The sequence below is a fragment of the Emys orbicularis genome, chromosome 14, assembly GCF_028017835.1.
Source record: "Emys orbicularis isolate rEmyOrb1 chromosome 14, rEmyOrb1.hap1, whole genome shotgun sequence".
NCBI lineage: Eukaryota > Metazoa > Chordata > Testudines > Emydidae > Emys > Emys orbicularis.
In genome coordinates, this window is record NC_088696.1 from 8,747,193 (window position 1) to 8,768,349 (window position 21,157).

At 44.8% G+C, this 21,157-nt stretch overlaps 1 protein-coding gene across 1 annotated transcript in view; it reads right to left on the minus strand.

The window, feature by feature from the left end:
- Positions 1-4,672: 4,672 nt before the first annotated feature.
- The window catches only part of WFDC1 (WAP four-disulfide core domain 1), a 31,291-nt gene continuing 14,806 nt past the window's right edge, over positions 4,673-21,157 (minus strand). The window contains 5 exon segments of the mRNA XM_065416866.1: positions 4,673-4,731; positions 5,687-5,728; positions 8,839-8,979; positions 12,833-12,916; positions 14,708-14,903. Of these exon segments, the coding sequence (XP_065272938.1) occupies positions 4,673-4,731; positions 5,687-5,728; positions 8,839-8,979; positions 12,833-12,916; positions 14,708-14,903 (522 nt within the window).

Sequence of the window (21,157 nt, forward strand, 5' to 3'; positions counted from 1 at the left end):
CCCTGCCCTCTTCCAACACCCCCTCCCTGCCCCCTTACTGCGCTGCCTGGAGCCGCTCGGCCGGGTCCGGGTCTGGGTCCGCTCAGTCTGGGCAGGGTCCGGGTCCAGGGCCGGAGCCGCTCGGCCGGGGCTGGGTCCAGGGCAGGGCCGGAGCCGCTCGGCCAGGGCCGGGTCGGAGCTGCTCGGCCGGGGCCAAGACCGGCGCCGCGGGGCCCGAGCCGGGCTGGAGCTGCTTGGCCGGGATGGGGCTGGGGCTGGGGCTGGGGGCGTTTGGCCGGGGCCAGGCCAGAGGGAGCCGCGCGCTCGGCCAGGGCCGGACTGGGCCCTCCCCGCCCCAGCTTACCTCCTGCCTGCTGCTTGTTTCAGGCTTCCCGCGAACATCTGATTCGCGGGAAGCAGGGGAGGGGGAGGAGAAGGGGGGCGGAGCGTTCAGGGGAGGAGGGGGAAGTGGCTGGGGGTGGGGTGGACAGCTGCGCGGGGCCCTCTAGACGCGGGGCCCCATTCAGGGGAATCGGCCTAAAGCTGGCCCTGGCTGGCAACATCGCAATAATCCACCCTGATAATTGGTGGGCACTTGCAGCAGAAAAGCCAAGGACTGACTGGGCCTTGGCACCTCAACCTTCCGGCCCCTGCAGGCATAGATGCTGGAACTATGGGTGCTGCTACACACCCTGCCTTGAAGAGGTGTCCAGCATATACAGGGTTTACAGTTTGGTTCAATGGCTCTCAAATTGTTCCAGCACCCCTGCCTCCTCCAGGTGGTCATGGTACATTGGTGAGGAGGGCAACGGTTAAGGAACGCTCAGGCTGCTGCCAGCTATACTGTCCTACAGATAAATGAAGCGCTTTGGTTATCCAGGCTTTTGCTCTGGCAGCTTTCACAAGAACTCAAATTCATCGTGAAATTTACTTTCTTTTAATGTAAAGAAGAGCGGGATCGGTGTTAAAAACACACACCTGAAACTAGACAGAGTTGAAAAATATACTGGTTTTGTTTTTATTGAGCACCAAAGTAGGAGAACCTACGTTTCTAATCACAAGCAGCACAAAACATGAGTGATAGTATTGAATGAGTCATTGGGCCAGATTCTCACGTAGTGGAGGTCAGAGCGACTCCACTGAAGGCACGGACTGACACCAGCTGAGACGCTGGCAGCTCATGAGCACTGTGAGCATATAACATTACATGAAAAGTTTATTGTAGCACCAGACAAGCCTTAAAATGATACCAAACACACACATTTAAAAGCTAACATTACCAATTCCCCTTTGAGCTTTTACAGTGTTGCCTTAAAACCATTTGTTTTCTGGGCAGCAGTAAGAACTCAGGAAAATTTGTCTTGCAAGATATGGTGTCGTCAAAAGCAGTATGAATGTTAATATTGGAAACGTTGCCTTCAGATCTCCGCGCCGGCTGATTTTTTCTAAGTTTGACAATTTAAAAGAACTTGAAAAGAAAAATTAATACCCTAGCACCATTAGGTAGGCTGGATTTTCTACAGCATGTAGTAAACAGCAAACATTCAGCAGTACCTTATTTTATCAGTCTGCCATTTTTTTTTTAAGATTCATTTTGCAATGATTAAATTCCTGCTCTACAGCTCCTATCCAGCAAAGTACTCAGCCATGAGCTTAACTAGCATTGCAAAGCAAAATGCCCACCTCGGGTTAAGCATGAGACCGGAGCCTAGGTGTTTGATCCTGCAAGGTCCTTAAAACACATAACATTGACTGAAACCAATAGGAATTGAGGGCACTGAGCTCTAGAGCTGATTTAAAAATAGTAAAATGTTTTGTACACATTTTTCAATGGTTTTTTTGGGGGGGCGGGGGGTTTGGTTTTTTTCTCCTTCCACTACAGTGTGGGGCAGGGATCATTTGCTGGCTTAAACTAGAGTAAATGGTAGATTCTCTGTAACTTGAAGTCTTTAAACGATGATTTGAGGACTTCAGTAACTCAGCCAGAGGTTAAGGGTCTATTTCAGGAGTGGGTGGGGTTCTGTGGCCTGCGATGTGCAGGAGGTCAGACTAGATGATCATAATGGTCCCTTCTGGCCTAGTCTCTGAGTCTAACACTGGAATGAAATTTTTCAAAACCTGATAATTTTACCTGGTCAAAAAATAAACACTCAGTATTTTTAACTTCCCCTTTACCATATAGGGATTGCAAACTCTAGGGGAAGAATAAACATTTGCATATACTGTAGTACTTAAGGGAATATCAGACAGAGCACCATGGTAGACCATTTCCAGCCTCATGTTGTTAAATACATAGATCACCTTGTAGACTAAATCATAAAAGGATAGTTGTTCACTGGGGCAAATTCATCCCTGGTGTAGCTTCCACTGATTTCAATGGTGACACAACAGAGACCAATTTGTCCCATTTTCTTTAGTGAACATATTAAAGTCATTCATGCTATTCATAAACTACCAGTCGATTCATTTCCTTTTAGGTAAGAGACCTCTGAGTTCTGTTAATATGATGTACGTGCAGTATGAAAATCACTGATTGTATTCAGCACACACATACTAGAAAAATCAAGCAGGCTGTTTATACCTAGGGCCTGATTCTAAACCCACGTGCACCATTTTTATACCAGTGTCACTCCTGAGTTACTCCTACGTAAGCAAAATCAGACTCGGTCCCCTAATGTGCATTATAGTGTGTACTGTGCTGATACAGATCTGAAATGAAATTGTGGATGAGACTGGTCATCTGTTCCAGTTGCAAAGGTGCTGCTCAAACACTACAGCTGCTGTCAAAGGAATGGATTTCTCCCCCTCTTCACAGGGCTGAGTTCTAGAATAGCTGCTCTTGCACCAGGCAGGTCTTTAATCAACAACTTGCAGAGATCAGGAAGATGCTGAATAGCTGTATCTGGAGACCGAGGGCTGCAGTTCGTCTGAACCAGACAACTGCCGGGTATTTCTTTCTTTAAAAGCTCCTTAAGAGTTAGGTCCCACTGCATGAAAATCAAATAAAAAAAACCCGGAATGTAAATGTTTATCATCGCTGTGGTGTTTGCATAGAACACATTCTTACCCAACCATGTAACCTCAGCAATTGGCCTCACTTAGGCCTAATGAAAAGTTAACTGATTCATTTTGTCCCTGTTGCTTTAAAGCAGCCGCATCTGATTCTGAAAGATAAAGACACCACCGGTTTGGGACAGATTGTCTGATGATGCAAATTCTTACATATGAGCCTGACCCCAAAATCTACTGAAGTCACTGGAGGTCTTTCCACTGATTTCAGTGGGCTTTGGATCAGGCCCTGTGTGAGTAAGCGTATTCATGTGAAGAATCCATGGTGCTCAGTAGTACTACTATAAAGATATTCCCATGCCTAAGTGTTTGCAAGATTGGGTTCCACTGTAGTCTCCTTCTAAACTACCGGTCTCTGCGTTTTCTCATTCAGGATCAGACGTGGCTGCCTTAGGCTTGGGCCCTTAGACGTGCAGTATAAAACATTTGGGCATTTACTATAAAAAGAATTGCATACATTGCATGGACATGAACGTTAATCTTTGGCTAACTGCTGTTTTGAAATGTTTGAGAATCCCCAAATTCTGCTGTATGGTCCTATTCTACATGAGAAAAGAAAACCCACCAAATGTCAGAGGTTTTTTCAGGAAGCCGGACAAATATTGAGAAATCAAAACCAAATGAAAAGGAACCTGAAGAGATGAATTTCACCATGAATATTTTGCAGAGATCTTCCTGCAGCACAGACCAGCCTTGGGATGGTAAATACCATTTCCTGTTTGTCAGCATATGCCTTTCAACTAAATTCACTTAGGGTACGTCTACACGGCATTGTAACTCCGGGGCTGTGGGACCTGCGCCTGTGGACTTGATGTTTCCAAGCCTGTGCTTGAGCATCCACACTGCATCGTAAACCTGGGTTTACAATTGCTGGATCCAGGTCTCACAGTCATGCTAACGTGGCCACACTGCAATATGCAGCTCTTCTGACTGGAGTCTGCGGCTTGAGCTGCATCCACACTGCAAAATGACAGGGTTTGGACTCAAGCCTCAGCAGGACTCAGGCTCTGACCCACCCCTCCAGCAGGGTCCACAGGCCTGATCCAGTGGGGGTCCTGGCCTGAGTCAGACTGATTTTGTGTGTGAATGGAAGGGGGGTTGGGGTTCAAAGCTGATACTGAACATGGGCTTACAGTGTAGTGTAGACAGACCCCTATAGTGAATTTCAACCCTGTGCAGAGGGCCAGTATAATCTGTTCATTCCCTTTGAAGCATCTGGCACTGGCCACTGTCAGAAGACAGGATACTAGGCTAGATGAACCATTGGTCTGACCCAGTATGGCCATTCTGATGGTCTCAGCACCATTAGGGCTTCAAGGACACCTAGGTGGACAATATGCCTGATGCCAGAGAGGGGTAATTTCACCCGTAAAAGACTGTCTTTAAATCACTGTACATTGGGCAACTGTCATACATTGGGGGGGATAGCTCAGTGGTTTGAGCATTGGCCTGCTAAACCCAGGGTTGAGAGCTCAATCCTTGAGGGAGCTATTTAGGGATCTGCTGTGAAGGCAGGGGACTGGACTCAATGACCTTTCAAGGTCCCTTCCAGCTTTATGAGATAGGTATATCTGCATATGATTTTCACACATCCATCCCTTTATTCAGAAGGTACTTACCCAAGTTAACCTAAGTGCTTCTGCTGTTGTTTCACGTAGCCAAGTACGTTATTGGAATTACTCCCTGTAAAACAAAACTCTGCCAAATTAGGGTTTATGGCATGCCCTTTCAGTAATGAACGCTCCAGAAAGATTTCTAGCTGTATATTTTAAATGGTCTGTGTCTTGTTTTCCAGTTCTTTGGTGGGGCTGTTGTAGCAGTGGTAGGTTTAAATTACACCAGTGAAGTCCCCAAATTCTGCCTTTAATTACTCCCAACACATCAGTTAGGTTGCATAGGACTAAGCGAGGGGAGATTGACCATTCCATTCTAGATCTGAGAGTTATCATGATCTAACTAAGGCCTGGTCTACACTGGGGGGGGATCGATCTAAGATACGCAACTTCAGCTACGAGAATAGCGTTGCTGAAGTCGACGTATCTTAGATCAATTTACCTCCCGTCCTCACGGCGCGGGATCGATGGCTGCGGCTCCCCCGTCGACTCCGCTTCCGCCTCTCGCCCTGGTGGAGTTCCGGAGTCGACGGGGAGCACGTTCGGGGATCGATTTATCACGTCTAGACGAGATGCGATAAATCAATCCCCGATAGATAGATCGCTACCCGCCGATCCGGCGGGTAGTGTGGATGTACCCTAAGGTTTGGAAAACAAGCAAGGAAAAAAAAAAAAAGGTGCAAAGTAGTGGGTAGCTTTTCCTAGCTTTTCGCCTTTCAAGAACAGGATTCCTTTCCTGATTAAATCATAAGTTAAAATGAATTTGATTGGGTGTTTCCCATTCCAGACGTGACTTCCATATCATAAACCCACCATACATTGCAGCACTGTTGGCAGTCTCAGCTCTGGAGGACCTTGTGGTAGGGGCCTCACATGTCTGCCCTGAGATGCACTGGCAAAGGTGTGCTGAAAAGCTTCCGAGGAACGTCTCCCCACTATGCCATTTCATAAGCAGCAAATTCCTCGTAACCAATTGGACCAGTGTAAAGCCCAGCAATACCAAAGACCCACAGATGGTGTCTTACCAAAATACTCCTTGTAATATTTATGCCTTAGATTGCGTCCATCTGCAAAACAAGAAGATACATTATGATCAGGCTTGGCAGAATTGGATTTTTTAAAATAATTTCGACAGATGAGATCCATGTTTATTTTTAAGCATTTTTCTCTATTTGTATTGATTTTAAATTTTTTACAGTTGTGCAAAATTATGGTTTTTAAGCAATTTTGTTGGCTATTTTCATCAATTTAAATTTTCACAGTCGCTGGAAACTGGGGTGTGTGTGGGGGGGTCAGACAATAATTATTAATGACAGTAGGTGTTGAAAAAGATAAAGCTTGATAACCATTAACACAAAGTGTCAACATCGCATGTCAAAATATATAAGGTAAATATCTTTAAAGCAAACTCTGTTAAGTTCACAAGCAGCACTTTTCTTACTTCGCCGATCTATAAATTTAGAATATTATTGACGGAAGTATTTTTCATCAGTTTTTGGGTGTATGGTGAAATGGACATTTACTGATAAAAATTGAATCCGTCCAAGCCTAGTTATGATAACGTATCCAACCAGGCTTCACTCTTAACTGCTTCCTTTGGATTAAATCCTGGCCCCTGTGCATAGCCTGAAACCTCTACAGGGAACTAGGGGGACCAAGATTCCTACCCTCAACATTTGGGTAGGGAACAGAGCATGCATCTCGCCTTCCCATGGCTGCACCTGTGTTGTCTGGGTATCCGTAGGCTGCTATGCAGCTCCTACCAGTACATTTCGACCAGTGGATCCATGCAGTCACATCCTTCTCCTAAATACGCTGACCATTAAAAGTAGTCATGATCTAAGGAACCAGTCTTTCTTACACAGAAAGCATTTATTAAAGAAAACAGCTAGAATTTGAGACAATCTAACAGGCTTCTGCACAATTCAGTTCCAGCTTCATCTCCTTTGTTTACCAGGGACCACACTGTATCTGAAACTTTTACAGCTCAAAGAGACATCTAGTGCACGAACACCATGAACACAGATACATATCATTACGTTAGTGACTCAAGCAGTGCTTCTCAAAGTCGATCCACCGCTGGTTCAGGGAAAGCCCCTGGTGGTCCGGGCCAGTTTGTTTACCTGCCGCGTCCGCAGATTTGGCTGATCGCGGCTCCCACTGGCTGCAGTTCGGCGCTCCAGGCCAATGGGGTCTGCAGGAAGCCGCGGCCAGTACGTCCCTCGGCCCGCGCCGCTTCCCGCAGCCCCCATTGGCCTGGAGCGGCGAACCGCGGCCAGTGGGAGCCGAGATCGGCCAAACCTGCAGATGCGGCAGGTAAACAAGCCGGCCCGGCCCGCCAGGGGCTTTCCCTGAACAAGTGGCGGACCGGCTTTGAGAAGAACTGGACTAGAGAACATTAAAAAAAAAAAAAAAACCAAAAGACACAAGAAAGGCAAAGGAAGTTGAAATTCTTAAGCCTTTAGTCTTTATTACCAGAAAAAAAAAAAAAAAAGAAAGAGGGCTCTGGTTTGATACTTCTACTGGATTTTATTGTGGTTAAGTAGGAAAAGGGGCTGCTGATGTTTTTGGCCTGTGATGAGTTGCATCAGAGTATATAGTCTATTAATCTTTCACAGAAGCTGCACACTCTTGTACAGGTTGAAAACAGTCTCAGAAAACACATCGGCATGTGTGAGCTCCCTTATTGGCGAACAGTCCAGTGGAGGAAAAAAAAGAGATGATCTCTGTGACTCAGACAACAACAGAAACTATGGTCAGATGACAGAAAACAATTTCCATCTTGATTTTTCTACTGTCGTTTAAGAACTTTACTGTTTGATATTTAAATAGAAGGAGCTGAGGTTTACTATCGTCTGTAGAGAGGAAGAAATGCTTTCCTGTCCCAGCCAAAATGCAAATGCACAGACATTGATAAAATACATTTACAGGACCTATTCCTCAGCTTGTCAATTGCCCTAGCTCTATTGATGTCAAGTAAATTAAAGAGCTCAGCGGAGCAGGACCAGCTCCAGGTTTTCTGCCGCCCCAAGTGGCAAAAAAAAAAAAAAAAATGCCGCGGCAGCACGATCGCGCTGCTCCACTCTTCGGCGGCAATTCGGCGGCAGGTCCTTCACTCTGAGAGGGACTGAGGGACCCGCCGCCGAATTGCCTCCGAAGACCCAGAGGTGCCGCCCCTTGGTATTGGCTGTCCCAAGCACCTGCTTCTTTAGCTGGTGCCTGGAGCCAGCCCTGCAGTGGAGCTATGCTGAGAATTTGGCTTACAGTCCAGAATGTCATGTACTGCAAACACGGAGAAAAGTGAATTGCTGCTAGGATTTATTTAGTGACTGATCCTCAATGATGCCGAACACTCAACTCCCTTTGGCTTCCATGGGGATTGAGGTCAGTCAGCACCTTTCCAGAAGCGCTGAAAGACCATGAACATGAGCTATTTGTATTGATACTCAAAGGCAGCAGTTTAATTTTCTCTTGTAATTTAAGGCATTACACGTAGACAGCTGTTAACTGTTCAGTGGTTCCTCCAATTAAATGGTTTCCTGTCCTGCATCCTCATGGTGCCTTATCATTGAGTATCATACTAGTATGATCAAAAGAACACACAGTAAAGACTAGTCACAAAAACATATGCTCCAGAGTCTGCCCCCCAGTTACATCATGGCAACCTACTGTTCTCTCTGTGGGGTGGCTAATGTATAAGTAGGCCCAGATGTTAGCCCCCCATGTTTATACAGGGTGTTCATCTCACGCTGAACTCCCCCACTCCCTAACCCCCCTGAATTTTGCTCACATATTTGAACTTGTGGCATTTTCTTTTAAGGCCAGAGCAATGACTTGGTTGCCAGCACCACGTGCAGGTGAGACTTGGTTTCTAAAGCATCCACTCGACTGAGACAGCAGGCAATGGAGAGGCTGCAAGGGGGGATGATGTTCACTCAATGCAGCAGGAACATTTCCTTTGTCATATGGAAGTGTGATGGAGCCATGGTGGAAAGATCAGATACATCGCCGAAGAAACCCGGGATTAAAAGAGGGAGGACGTGAAAACCCAGGAACTCTACTTAGCTTGACCTGACATTTTGAGCTGTTATTTGCCTCAGGGCAGGTGAGAGACCCCTCAGCATAGCCCCTAAGTTGGATAGAGCAAGCGAGGACGGATGTTTTTGAATGCACTGACCGGGATTTCCACGTAGCTTGATGCACTGACCCCTGTTAGGGATTCCTTCGGCTGTGTTGCCAGGATTGATGATGTGGCATTCATATCCTGTAGGGCAATGCAGTGGCTCATCCCCATCCTCAGTGGTGCTGCAGGCCTCCGCTGGAAAACAAGCCTGTGTGTCAGAAACCTAGATCTGATTACGCTGGGCGAACCGTAGAAGGAGAATCCTGCTGTGTTCTTCTGTAGCCCCTCCCAGACCAAGAGCTCAAAGTGTTTTACAAACAATCATATGGAATATTTAACATGTATAGAGAGCTTGACACAACATGCTGTCTGCTTTACTCCACTCAAAGAGAGGGGAGAATGACTGCTTCCGCTAACTGGTGAGTCCCTGATGTGGGAGAGTGCCCCGCAGCTGTGGAACCAAGCTAGCTAGCTGCCTTTCCGTTCTTCCCGCGGCCCATTCTACAGGGTGTGTGCTGGGGCTGGGGACTGGTGGAAAAGAGGGGTTGCTGGCCGTGCTCTGAACAGTGGGTGGCCTCTCCAGGACTGTTACCAGCTGGCACAGTTTAGAGCAGCCATCAAGCTGCCTTAAGCAGCACCCGGGATTGAGTCAAGAACCAGGGAACCGTTACCAACTCCCTGGTAGTTCTCCCCTTCTTCTGTGCCCAGAGGTCGCTGGGCACAGCAAGGCAAAATGGTTCCAAAATATTCAAGATGCTCTACATCTATTAACTAATGAATTGATTTTCACACATGACTCCTGTGGGGTAACCCAGTATTATCCCCATCTGTAAAATGTGGAAACTGAAGCACAGAGAGGTTAAGTGACATGGCCAAGGTTATGCAGCAAGTGTGTGTCTCAGAGCTAGGAACAGAACCTGGGACTTCTAATGCCTGTTTCTGTACTTTAACCACAAGACCACCCCACACTTTCTTGCTTTAATTTGTTGGAATTTTAATTTCAAGAGAGTCTCCTATAATGCCCATGCCTTGATTGAGGGTACTCACTTCTGGAGCACTTCTTGCTAACTGCTCCATTCAGCTGTGATCAAATAAAATAAGAGTCAAAAATAAATACGGGGGGAGGAGAGGTATGTTTTACTGACACTTGTACAACCCTAGTGAAGTCAGTGGAGTTGAAGGCAGACTTTTCTCATTAGGAATTGCCAGTCTGGATCAGAGCTGGCATCCATATATCCTGTCTCTGATAGTGAGCTGGCATCCATATATCCTGTCTCTGATAGTGACCAGCCCCAGATATTTCAGAGGAAGGTGGAAGGACCCCCACAGTAGACAGATGTGGGATAATCTGCCCCATTTCTTAGGTCTCATCCTGGTCTCTAATAAGCCTTGAAGCAGGACTGTCCGAGTACTTTAGAACCATTGATTAATTAAACAAACCTGCGAGGCAGATCATTTTATGCTCACTTTATACATCTAGAAATTGAGGCAATGAGGTGAAAGGCCTGATTTTCAGATTTCAGGCCTGCGCTTACTTTAGGAACCTACATTCTGCATGCTCAGCTGTGCATGCATGCGAAACACACACGAAACGGCATGAGCAACTTCTGGAATCTGAAAATCAGGTCACAAGAGACTGGCTTAAGGCCACCAAGGGTGTCAGTGTCAGGGTTGGGAATGACAATTCTCAGGTTCCTACTTTCCAGGCCTGTGATCAGATCCCATCTCCCTCAACTGAGGTGGGATTGCATGGCTCAGAGAATTGGTAATGGGATGTGATTTCATCTTTATTTAAGAGGTGACATGACCATGATCTATAAGTACCTACACAGGGAAAATATTTCTGATAACAGAGGGGTCTTTAATTTAGAAGACCAAGCCTAACAAAATCGAGTGGCTGGAAGCTGATACTATACAAATGATATAAAGATAATGGCATCTAGCTCTTACATAGAGCTTTTCATCAGTAGATCTCAAAGCACTTTACAAAGGAGGTCAGTATCATTATCCCCATTTTACAGATGGGGAAACTGAGGCACAGATCAGGGGCATGACTTGCTCAAGGGCTTGATGCAGGAATTTACTGTGTGAAATCCTCTGGCCTGTGTTATAGAGGAGATCAGGCTAGAAGGTTACCATAATCCCTCCTGGCCTTGAAATCTATTAATTTCTATTAATCTATTAATAAAACTCGTTGTTTGAATAAAGTGCATCTCAAGCGTCAGTTGGAAAACAGTGCAATGAACTGTGTTAGTCCAATATATATATATTAAACAGTGTTGGAGAAATGAATTATATAGAGAGTAGAAAAATATAAAGGAATTTTGGCTTTTCTGTGAGTCCCTGCTGATGCAACATTTCAGAGACTAGTTATAACAGCTTCAGGGTTATGTAAACCATGACACCTAGTTTGTGTGTCTTGCTTTGTAAAGCCTTATCTATGGACATAGCAGGGTGGAACAGATCGTCATGAGGGAATTGTTAACTTCAGGTGCCCCGCAAGAGATGCTAACAAGCAAAAACCCAAGGTCACAAAAACAAACCAGTAAGATAAAACTAGATGGAGCCAGTAAAATTAACAGCAGCGAATATAAAGGAGATCAGTATAAAAGTAGACAAAAAAAAGTTTTAACAGGGTAAGCAAAAATGTATTCGTTTTGGTTAGTTAGGATTTAGGCATAAAAATGTTTAGTCGGGTTTAGAATGGGTAGGTACACAGATGAGGTAACTGAGTCTGAGTAAAGTCACGGAACAGGGTATAAAAGACAGTGGTAGACAACCAGAGAGTGAAGAAGACACAGCAGAAGAACATAGCAGAGGCCAGAGATTTGCAAAAGAAGTCACCTTGTCCCTTCTTCTTTGCGTATACACAATGTTCCTCAGGTAGCACATGACCAGGATTCATCACTGGTTGGATCATTAGCTTCCACGGCCCAGGCCGGGTACTGATGGGGAGTGTGCTAGGAGAGGTAACCTGATCAATTACTTTCCTGGGCTTATCTGTTTTTGCATGTATATGCAGCGTAGTTGTAGCTGTGTCAGTCCCAGGAGGTTAGAGACACAAGGGGAATCATGTAATATCTTTTATTGGACCAACTTCTGTTGGTGAGAGAGGCAAGATAAGATAAGAGCTCTGTGTGGCTTGAAAGCTTGTCTCTCTCACTAACAGAAGTTGAGCCAATAAAAGATATTACCTCACCCAGGTCATTCATAGGTGGCAACAGAACTGTCTTAAAATGTACAAAATAAAGGCTACATGAAACTGTGTAAGCCTGAATGGGAGTGGATCGCGTTTGTCACCAAATACATCACACAAACTAATCTCGCCATTGAGTCATGTAAATCAGTTCTATTTAGTTGGGAAGGAAAGGGCTCTCCCTTATTCACCCGTCCATCTAACCCAAACACCCATGCATACAGAATGACATGCAATATTGTATTGTCAGGTTATAGTATCATGTCACACCCGACTCTGAGGGCAAAATCTTCTTCTACAAGTTGCATTGGGTATATTCTTTGCTCATCCTGTTCACATCACTTTCCCTGACATTAATCACATTTTCATACACTAATGAGCACTGGTTATGCATCTGCATGGCAGACAGAAGAGGAGAATTTTGCCCCTATTAAGGAGGCTTTCAGCAGAGCTGTATATTAAAAACAAATCTTTTGCTCTAGATTTGAAATACTGTTCACTTCACAGGCCCTGGAGTCACCTTTCCACATGGGGTACAATCACAAATCGGTTATTATTTGGCCTTTTGCACTGTACATCCGTATCTCATTTAATGGACAATGAGTTTACAGGACGTGTTCTTTCCACGCTAACACTGAGTCTGCAAAGTTGATTAAGTGGTGTTTCAGAGGAGCCTGAGGCTCTGAACTGAAACCACAGGACTTACTATTCTCCCTCGAAAAAGGGCTGATTTATTGGCATTGAACTGCATCTGACTTGCATATTATTTTCCAAATCAGTGTCCTTCGTCCTGCAGAATTCAACAACCCACAATGCCCAGGTGATTAAAATGCCGAGTTGCTCTCACGGTACCTTGTAAAACTTCCTCTGGTCCGTCTAACAACCAACCGTTTCCTCCAAGCCAACGTGGTTTCGGCTGCACCAACCAGTCTAAAACTATTAAAAAATCCACATTGTTAAGGATGAGCAGTCACAGGGCACACAATTATTTTCATGCCACTGATTTTCTCCAGTCCCTGATGATAAGGCAGGTGGAGTTCTTCAGGGAGGGTTTTGCTGTGTGTGTTTCAGTGACGTATTTACATTCACAGTCATTCAAAATGTCCCAGCCGCAGCCTGATTGCAGCAGTCATATCAAGGACCCCTGCAACGTGGCGGTACAAAGGGCCTAAGCCTGCAAAATGCTGAGCAACCTTTGAGACCCTGATCCAAAATCCATTGAAGTTAACGGAAGGACTCTCATTGACTTTCGTTGGCTTTGGATCGAGCCATGACTCAGCACCTTGTAAGATCTGGCCCAAAGTGGATAGGGCGTCATTGAGTGCTGCTAAAAGTCATAGCAAATACCCCCCGGAGCACACTCAGAAGCTTCTTTCTTGCTCCCTGTGTAACCCAAGAGAAGTCATAGTTCAATGAGAATGATGTCCGTGCCAAGTTTCAAGCCATTTTTACTGTATCCTTGGCTATGTCTAAACTTATGTCGGAGTGTAGAGTACAGGCATTACATGTGCCACTACCCACTGCATGGCAGACAGGCTGTGTCCATACTCGTCACCACAGTGTGTAGCTCAACATGGCAACAAATGTCTCTGGCAGCTGGGAAGCAACGGGAAAGGTTCTGGCAGGGAGGAGGCAGTGGGGAGCTGATGGAGGCTTTCACCACTGCCAGAGCCTTTCACTGCAGAGGGGAAAGGCTCCGGCAGCAAGACACTATACTGCTAAAAATAGCAACGTAGGCATGGTAGGTACTGCTTGGGTAAGTAGACAGCCATGTAGGGTACGTACCCCGGGGGTTCAGGCATGCAGGGCACTTACTCTACTCTACTTACCTAAGCGGTGCCTCACCATCTACGCTGCTATTTATACCTGTACTAACTGGGCGTGCAGCATCTGTACACGCTGCAGTAAGTGTAGACCAGCCGTCTCTTTAAAAATATGGTGTTAGAATTATTTCACAGTTGGAAAAGAATATCTCTTTGAACTCTCCCTTAACTCGGAAACAGAAGAAAGGATTTTGCTCAAACTTTTCAAATAAATTCATCTACAGGCAGAGACTAAACACATTGCAACATTAAGAGTATCCACTAGAATAAAAAGAAAAATGACTGTCCTGAACCTAGCTCTCAACAATAATCAAAATCTCTGACTTTGGCAAGTAGCTGGTTAAAGCAGTTTGGTCTTTCCTATAAAAAGGTTACCAGCAGAACTGGTCGAAAAATGCAGAAAACCTTTTCCAAACACTTTTTGTCATAATTTTGAATTTTGGAAAAGTTCCAAACTGATTGAAGACCAGCAAAAAAATGTTCTCAGATTTTTTTTCAAAGTTTTCACTTAAATTTTGAAAATTCAAAAATTGTCCACTCTCTCTCATTACCAGCCATGTGGCCATGAACTTGGGCTAATGTATAATACAGTGAAAATAACTGATCTCGTGATTTCTGCCATTCAAGTTGGTGGAAATCTTGCAAGATCAACAGATCGTGTGTAACTTCCTCTCTCGTGAGCCAAAAATCACACCAGGGCAGCTTTCAACTATTCACCGCCATGGAACCAAAGCTTAGTTCTTCATTCAGGCTCAAACCCCAAGTCCTATTTTAGACCTAATATATATGGGGATATACCCCCGTTTTACTGCCTACCATTGTTATTGCAGCTGTTTCTATTTGTAACTGGGCAACATCGTGGACATTTCTTTCTGAAGCAGTTTGATCTCACAGCCCACCATACCTGGAGGTGGCTGTACTGATTCTAAGCAGGCATAGATGCACCCATTGTAACAACAACGCTTGTGTCTTTCACATTCGGAATCTGAACGGCAGCTGGGCACCTCACATGCTCGCTCTGGTAAAGTCTGCGGGGGTGGGGGGCAGCGGTCATTCTTCTGGTAGTGGGCGCTGTGAGAATGAAGAGGGTACTCATAATCCTTGCAAAAAAATAAAAAAAAAGAAAACACAGATTTGGCATAAGGGAGAACATTTGGTCAACACCAAACATATTGCAAACTGAAATAGCTGGAGTGAGCACTAAGAAGCGACTGACTTCAAGTATTCATCGAGGAAGTGGCCCCACTACCCTGTGCCTCAGTTTCCCCACCTGTAAAGTGAAGATTCTAATCTGTCGCTACCTTAGCAAAGTGTTTGGAGATCAGCTGATGAAATGTGTTACCCAAGTACTACTATTTATTACATTGTTTTAATGATGTGGAAGCGTTCAGGAGTCTAATTTTTAAATCCCTAAAATGTTCATTACACTTGTCTGAGAGAGTAAGAGAGAAAGGCAGTAGACACTTCAGTAACTGGTGCCTTAAAAATATTCTAGCGAGAAAGAGAGATCAGTTGAAATGAAGATGATGATATAGAGGTCTTATTGTTCCTGTGTTTCATAATCATTCTGTGTTTGTTGTGATTAATTCCAGCAGCCTTTTACTAATTTAAAACCTTTCTGTAAAGTGAGATTAGTAACTGAAGGCGTTGTAAAGAAGCTTAATCTTTCTTTCATGCATTGGTGCCTAATCTGTTCCCTTTCTGGACAATATCTTATGCCTCACCTGTAGTATCAGAGTTCTGAATGTTCTGCTTTTCCCCTCCTCTGACCTTTTAAATTAGTTTACCTCAGGGAGGCTATAGGAGTTTTCAGGCATGCTCACCATGGGATTAGATATTTTTGGTTGGAAGACTATGTTATCAAACACATGATCTGGCTAGGTGACAGCACGGTTGGAGGAAGACTGGGATGTTCTGCAGGTCTGAAAATCTGTCTGCCTGTGGATTAAGCAGCCTAAATATAGTCTCTTATTTTTGAAAATCCTGGGCAAGATTCATGATTTGGGATGCCATAGTTTAGGCCTCTCCAACATAAGGCACCTTTAAGGGGCCTTTTTTTTTTTTCCAGAGTGCAGGTGCTCAGTGTTGTTTGAAAATCAGGCCTCTTAATCACCAGTTATTTTTGAAAGTTATGCCTACGCTTGGCCTTAAGTTTTTGTTTTTTAATTTCCAGACTTGTATAACACTCAGGACTTGGGATTCCCTGTGTATGAAATGTCCAGCTTTGTACCAGAAGCTGCAGAGGAGGACACATGCCCATTTAATACTGTGCCAAGTCAAACTGTATTTGGCTATGGGGCAAATACGCCCTATTCTTAATCACACACAAACTATGAGGAAAACTCTCAAGTAGAAATAGCAGACTTTGGAGGCCAGGGTGGCGGAACTGGAGGAGCTGAGAGAGGCAGAGAGGTATGTTGATGAGGCTTTCCGGGACACTGTAGAATTGTCCCACCTCCGCTTAGACAGCACCTGTGCTGTTAAGGAGGAAGAAGGGCCCAGGGAAGTAGAGCAGTCAATGGGAGCAGAGGGAAACTTTCCCGTAGTTGGGACCCTCCTTCCAGATGGTTCTGGGGTTGCCTCTCGCACTGAGTTTGCCTCTCCGGGGGAGGGAACTCCAGTTTCTAGGAAAAGGCAGGTGTTAGTAATGGGAGATTCGATTATTAGAAATGTAGATAGCTGGGTCTGTGATGACCGGGAGAACCGTATGGTGACTTGCCTGCCTGGTGCGAAGGTTGCGGATCTCTCGAGGCATCTAGATAGACTTATGTGTAGTGCTGGGGAGGAGCCGGTGGTCGTGGTACATGTAGGTACCAATGACATAGGGAAGGGTAGGAGAGATGTCCTGGAAGCCAAATTTAGGCTGCTAGGGAAGAGACTGAAATCCAGGACCTCTATGGTGGCATTTTCAGAAATGCTCCCAGTTCCACGCGCAGGGCCAGGTAGGCAGGCAGAGCTTCAGAGTCTCAATGCGTGGATGAGACGATGGTGTAGAGAGGAGGGGTTCACGTTCATTAGGAATTGGGGAAACTTCTGGGATGGGAGGAGCCTATACAGGAGAGATGGGCTCCACCTAAACCAAAGTGGAACCAGACTGCTGGCACTAAACATTAAAAAGGTTGTAGAGCAGTTTTTAAACTAGGAGATGGGGGAAAGCCGACTGCTGCAGAGGAGCGTGTGGATCGGACACAGACTTCTCTTAGGGGAGAGTCTGATGATAGAGAATCTCCAGGTTATAGTCAGGAGCAGGGGACTGAAAAGTATAATGTAAGGGCCGGATCAGATGATAAACAGTCACATAAAAAAGAATCTGGCACATCAGAAAAAGGCAGGCTAATAAACAGGGACAAGTTTTTAAAGTGCTTGTACACAAATGCCAGAAGTCTAAATAATAAGATGGGTGAACTAGAGTGCCTTGTGATAAAGGAGGATATAGATATAATAGGCATCACAGAAACCTGGTGAACTGAGAGCAATCAATGGGACACAATCATTCCGGGGTACAAAATATATCGGAAGGACAGAACAGGCCGTGCAGGGGGAGGAGTGGCACTATATGTTAAAGAAAGTGTAGATTCAAATGAAGTAAAAATCTTAAGCGAATCCACAGGTTCCATAGAGTCTCTATGGATAGAAATTTCATGCTCTAGTAAAAATATAACATTAGGGATCTATTATCGACCACCTGACCAGGACAGTAATAGTGATGATGAAATGCTAAGGGAAATTAGAGAGGCTATCAAAATTAAGAACCCAATAATAGTGGGGGATTTCAATTATCCCCATATTGACTGGGAACATTTCACTTCAGGACGAAATGCAGAGATAAAATTTCTCGATACTTTAAATGACTGCTTCATGGAGCAGCTGGTACGGGAACCCACAAGGGGAGAGGCGACTCTAGATTTAATCCTGAGTGGAGCGCAGGAGCTGGTCCAAGAGGTAACTATAGCGGGACCGCTTGGAAATAGTGACCATAATACAATAGCATTCAACATCCCTGTGGTGGGAAGAACACCTCAACTGCCCAACACCGTGGCCTTTAATTTCAAAAGGGGGAACTATACAAAAATGAGGGGGTTAGTTAGACAAAAGTTAAAAGGTACAGTGACTAAAGTGAAATCCCTGCAAGTTGCGTGGGCCCTTTTTAAAGACACCATAATAGAGGCTCAACTTCAATGTATACCCCAAATTAAGAAAAACAGTAAAAGAACTAAAAAAGAGCCACCGTGGCTTAACAATCATGTAAAAGAAGCAGTGAGAGATAAAAAGACTTCCTTTAAAAAGTGGAAGTCAAATCCTAGTGAGGCAAATAGAAAGGAGCACAAACACTGCCAACTTAAGTGCAAGAGTGTAATAAGAAAAGCCAAAGAGGAGTTTGAAGAACGGCTAGCCAAAACCTCCAAAGGTAATAACAAAATGTTTTTTAAGTACATCAGAAGCAGGAAGCCTGCTAAACAACCAGTGGGGCCCCTTGACGATGAAAATACAAAAGGAGCGCTTAAAGATGATAAAGTCATTGCGGAGAAACTAAATGGATTCTTTGCTTCAGTCTTCACGGCTGAGGATGTTAGGGAGATTCCCAAACCTGAGCTGGCTTTTGTAGGTGACAAATCTGAGGAACTGTCACAGATTGAAGTATCACTAGAGGAGGTTTTGGAATTAATTGATAAACTCAACATTAACAAGTCACCGGGACCAGATGGCATTCACCCAAGAGTTCTGAAAGAACTCAAATGTGAAGTTGCGGAACTATTAACTAAGGTTTGTAACCTGTCCTTTAAATCGGCTTCGGTACCCAATGACTGGAAGTTAGTTAATGTAACGCCAATATTTAAAAAGGGCACTAGGGGTGATCCCGGCAATTACAGACTGGTAAGTCTCACGTCGGTACCGGGCAAATTAGTTGAAACAATAGTAAAGAACAAAATTGTCAGACACATAGAAAAACATAAACTCTTGAGCAATAGTCAACATGGTTTCTGTAAAGGGAAATCGTGTCTTACTAATCTATTAGAGTTCTTTGAAGGGGTCAACAAACATGTGGACAAGGGGGATCCGGTGGACATAGTGTACTTAGATTTCCAGAAAGCCTTTGACAAGGTCCCTCATCAAAGGCTCTTACGTAAATTAAGCTGTCATGGGATAAAAGGGAAGGTCCTTTCATGGATTGAGAACTGGTTAAAGGACAGGGAACAAAGGGTAGGAATTAATGGTAAATTCTCAGAATGGAGAGGGGTAACTAGTGGTGTTCCCCAAGGGTCAGTCCTAGGACCAATCCTATTCAATTTATTCATAAATGATCTGGAGAAAGGGGTAAACAGTGAGGTGGCAAAGTTTGCAGATGATACTAAACTACTCAAGATAGTTAAGACCAAAGCAGATTGTGAAGAACTTCAAAAAGATCTCACAAAACTAAGTGATTGGGCAGCAAAATGGCAAATGAAATTTAATGTGGATAAATGTAAAGTAATGCACATTGGAAAAAATAACCCCAACTATACATAGAACATGATGGGGGCTAATTTAGCTACAACGAGTCAGGAAAAAGATCTTGGCGTCATCGTGGATAGTTCTCTAAAGATGTCCACGCAGTGTGCAGAGGCGGTCAAAAAAGCAAACAGGATGTTAGGAATCATTAAAAAGGGGATAGAGAATAAGACCGAGAATATATTATTGCCCTTATATAAATCCATGGTACGCCCACATCTCGAATACTGTGTACAGATGTGGTCTCCTCACCTCAAAAAAGATATTCTAGCACTAGAAAAGGTTCAGAAAAGAGCAACTAAAATGATTAAGGGTTTAGAGAGGGTCCCATATGAGGAAAGATTAAAGAGGCTAGGACTCTTCAGTTTGGAAAAGAGAAGACTAAGGGGGGACATGATAGAGGTATTAAAATCATGAGTGATGTTGAGAAAGTGGATAAGGAAAAGTTATTTACTTATTCCCATAATACAAGAACTAGGGGTCACCAAATGAAATTAATAGGCAGCGGGTTTAAAACAAATAAAAGGAAGTTCTTCTTCACGCAGCGCACAGTCAACTTGTGGAACTCCTTACCTGAGGAGGTTGTGAAGGCTAGGACTATAACAATGTTTAAAAGGGGACTGGATAAATTCATGGTGGCTAAGTCCATAAATGGCTATTAGCCAGGATGGGTAAGAATAGTGTCCCTAGCCTCTGTTTGTCAGAGGATGGAGATGGATGGCAGGAGAGAGATCACTTGATCATTGCCTGTTTGGCCTGGTCTACACTACGACTTTAATTCGGATTTAGCTGCCTTAATTCGAATTAACGCTTGACCCGTCCACACAACGAAGCCATTTAATTCGAATTAAAGGGCCCTTTAATTCGATTTCTGTACTCCACCCCGACGAGCGGAGTAGCGCCAAAATCGAATTTGTCAATTCGAATTAGCGTTAGTGTGGCCGCAATTCGATGTTATTGGCCTCCAGGAGCTATCCCACAGTGCACCATTGTGACCGCTCTGGCCAGCAATCTGAACTCGCATGCACTGGCCAGGTGGACAGGAAAAGCCCCGGGAACATTTGAATTTCATTTCCTGTTTGCACAGCGTGGAGAGCACAGGTGACCACAGAGAGCTCATCAGCACAGGTAACCATGCAGGCTGATAATCGAAAAAGAGCACCAGCATGGACCGTACAGGAGGTACTGGATTTGATCTCTATATGGGGAGAGGATTCAGTGCTAGCTGAACTGCGTTCGAAAAGACGAAATGCCAAAACTTATGAAAAAATTTCCAAGGGCATGATGGAGAGAGGCCACAATAGGGACACAGATCAGTGCCGCGTGAAAGTCAAGGAGCTCAGACAAGCCTATCAAAAAGCAAAGGAGGCAAACGGTCGCTCCGGGTCAGAGCCGCGGACATGCCGCTTCTACGCTGAGCTAAATGCATTTCTAGGGGGGGCCGCCACCACTACCCCACCTCTGACTGTGGATTCCGAGCTGGGGATAATCTCATCAGGTACACCTGATGATTCCGTGGAAGGGGAAGAGGAGGAGGAGGACGAGCTGGCAGAGAGCACCCAGCTCTCCGTTCTCCCCAACAGCCAGGAACTGTTTCTCACCCTGACTGAAGTACCCTCCCAAGCCTCCCAAGCCAGCACCCAAGACCATGACCCCATGGAAGGGACCTCAGGTGAGTTTACCTTTTAAAATAGAAAACATGGTTTAAAAGCAAGCATTTTTAATGATTAATTTGCCCTGAGCACTTGGGATGCATTCGCAGCCAGTACAGCTACTGGAAAAGTCTGTTAACATGTCTGGGGATGGAGCGGAAATCCTCCAGGGACATCTCCATGAAGCTCTCCTGGAGGTACTCCAAAAGCCT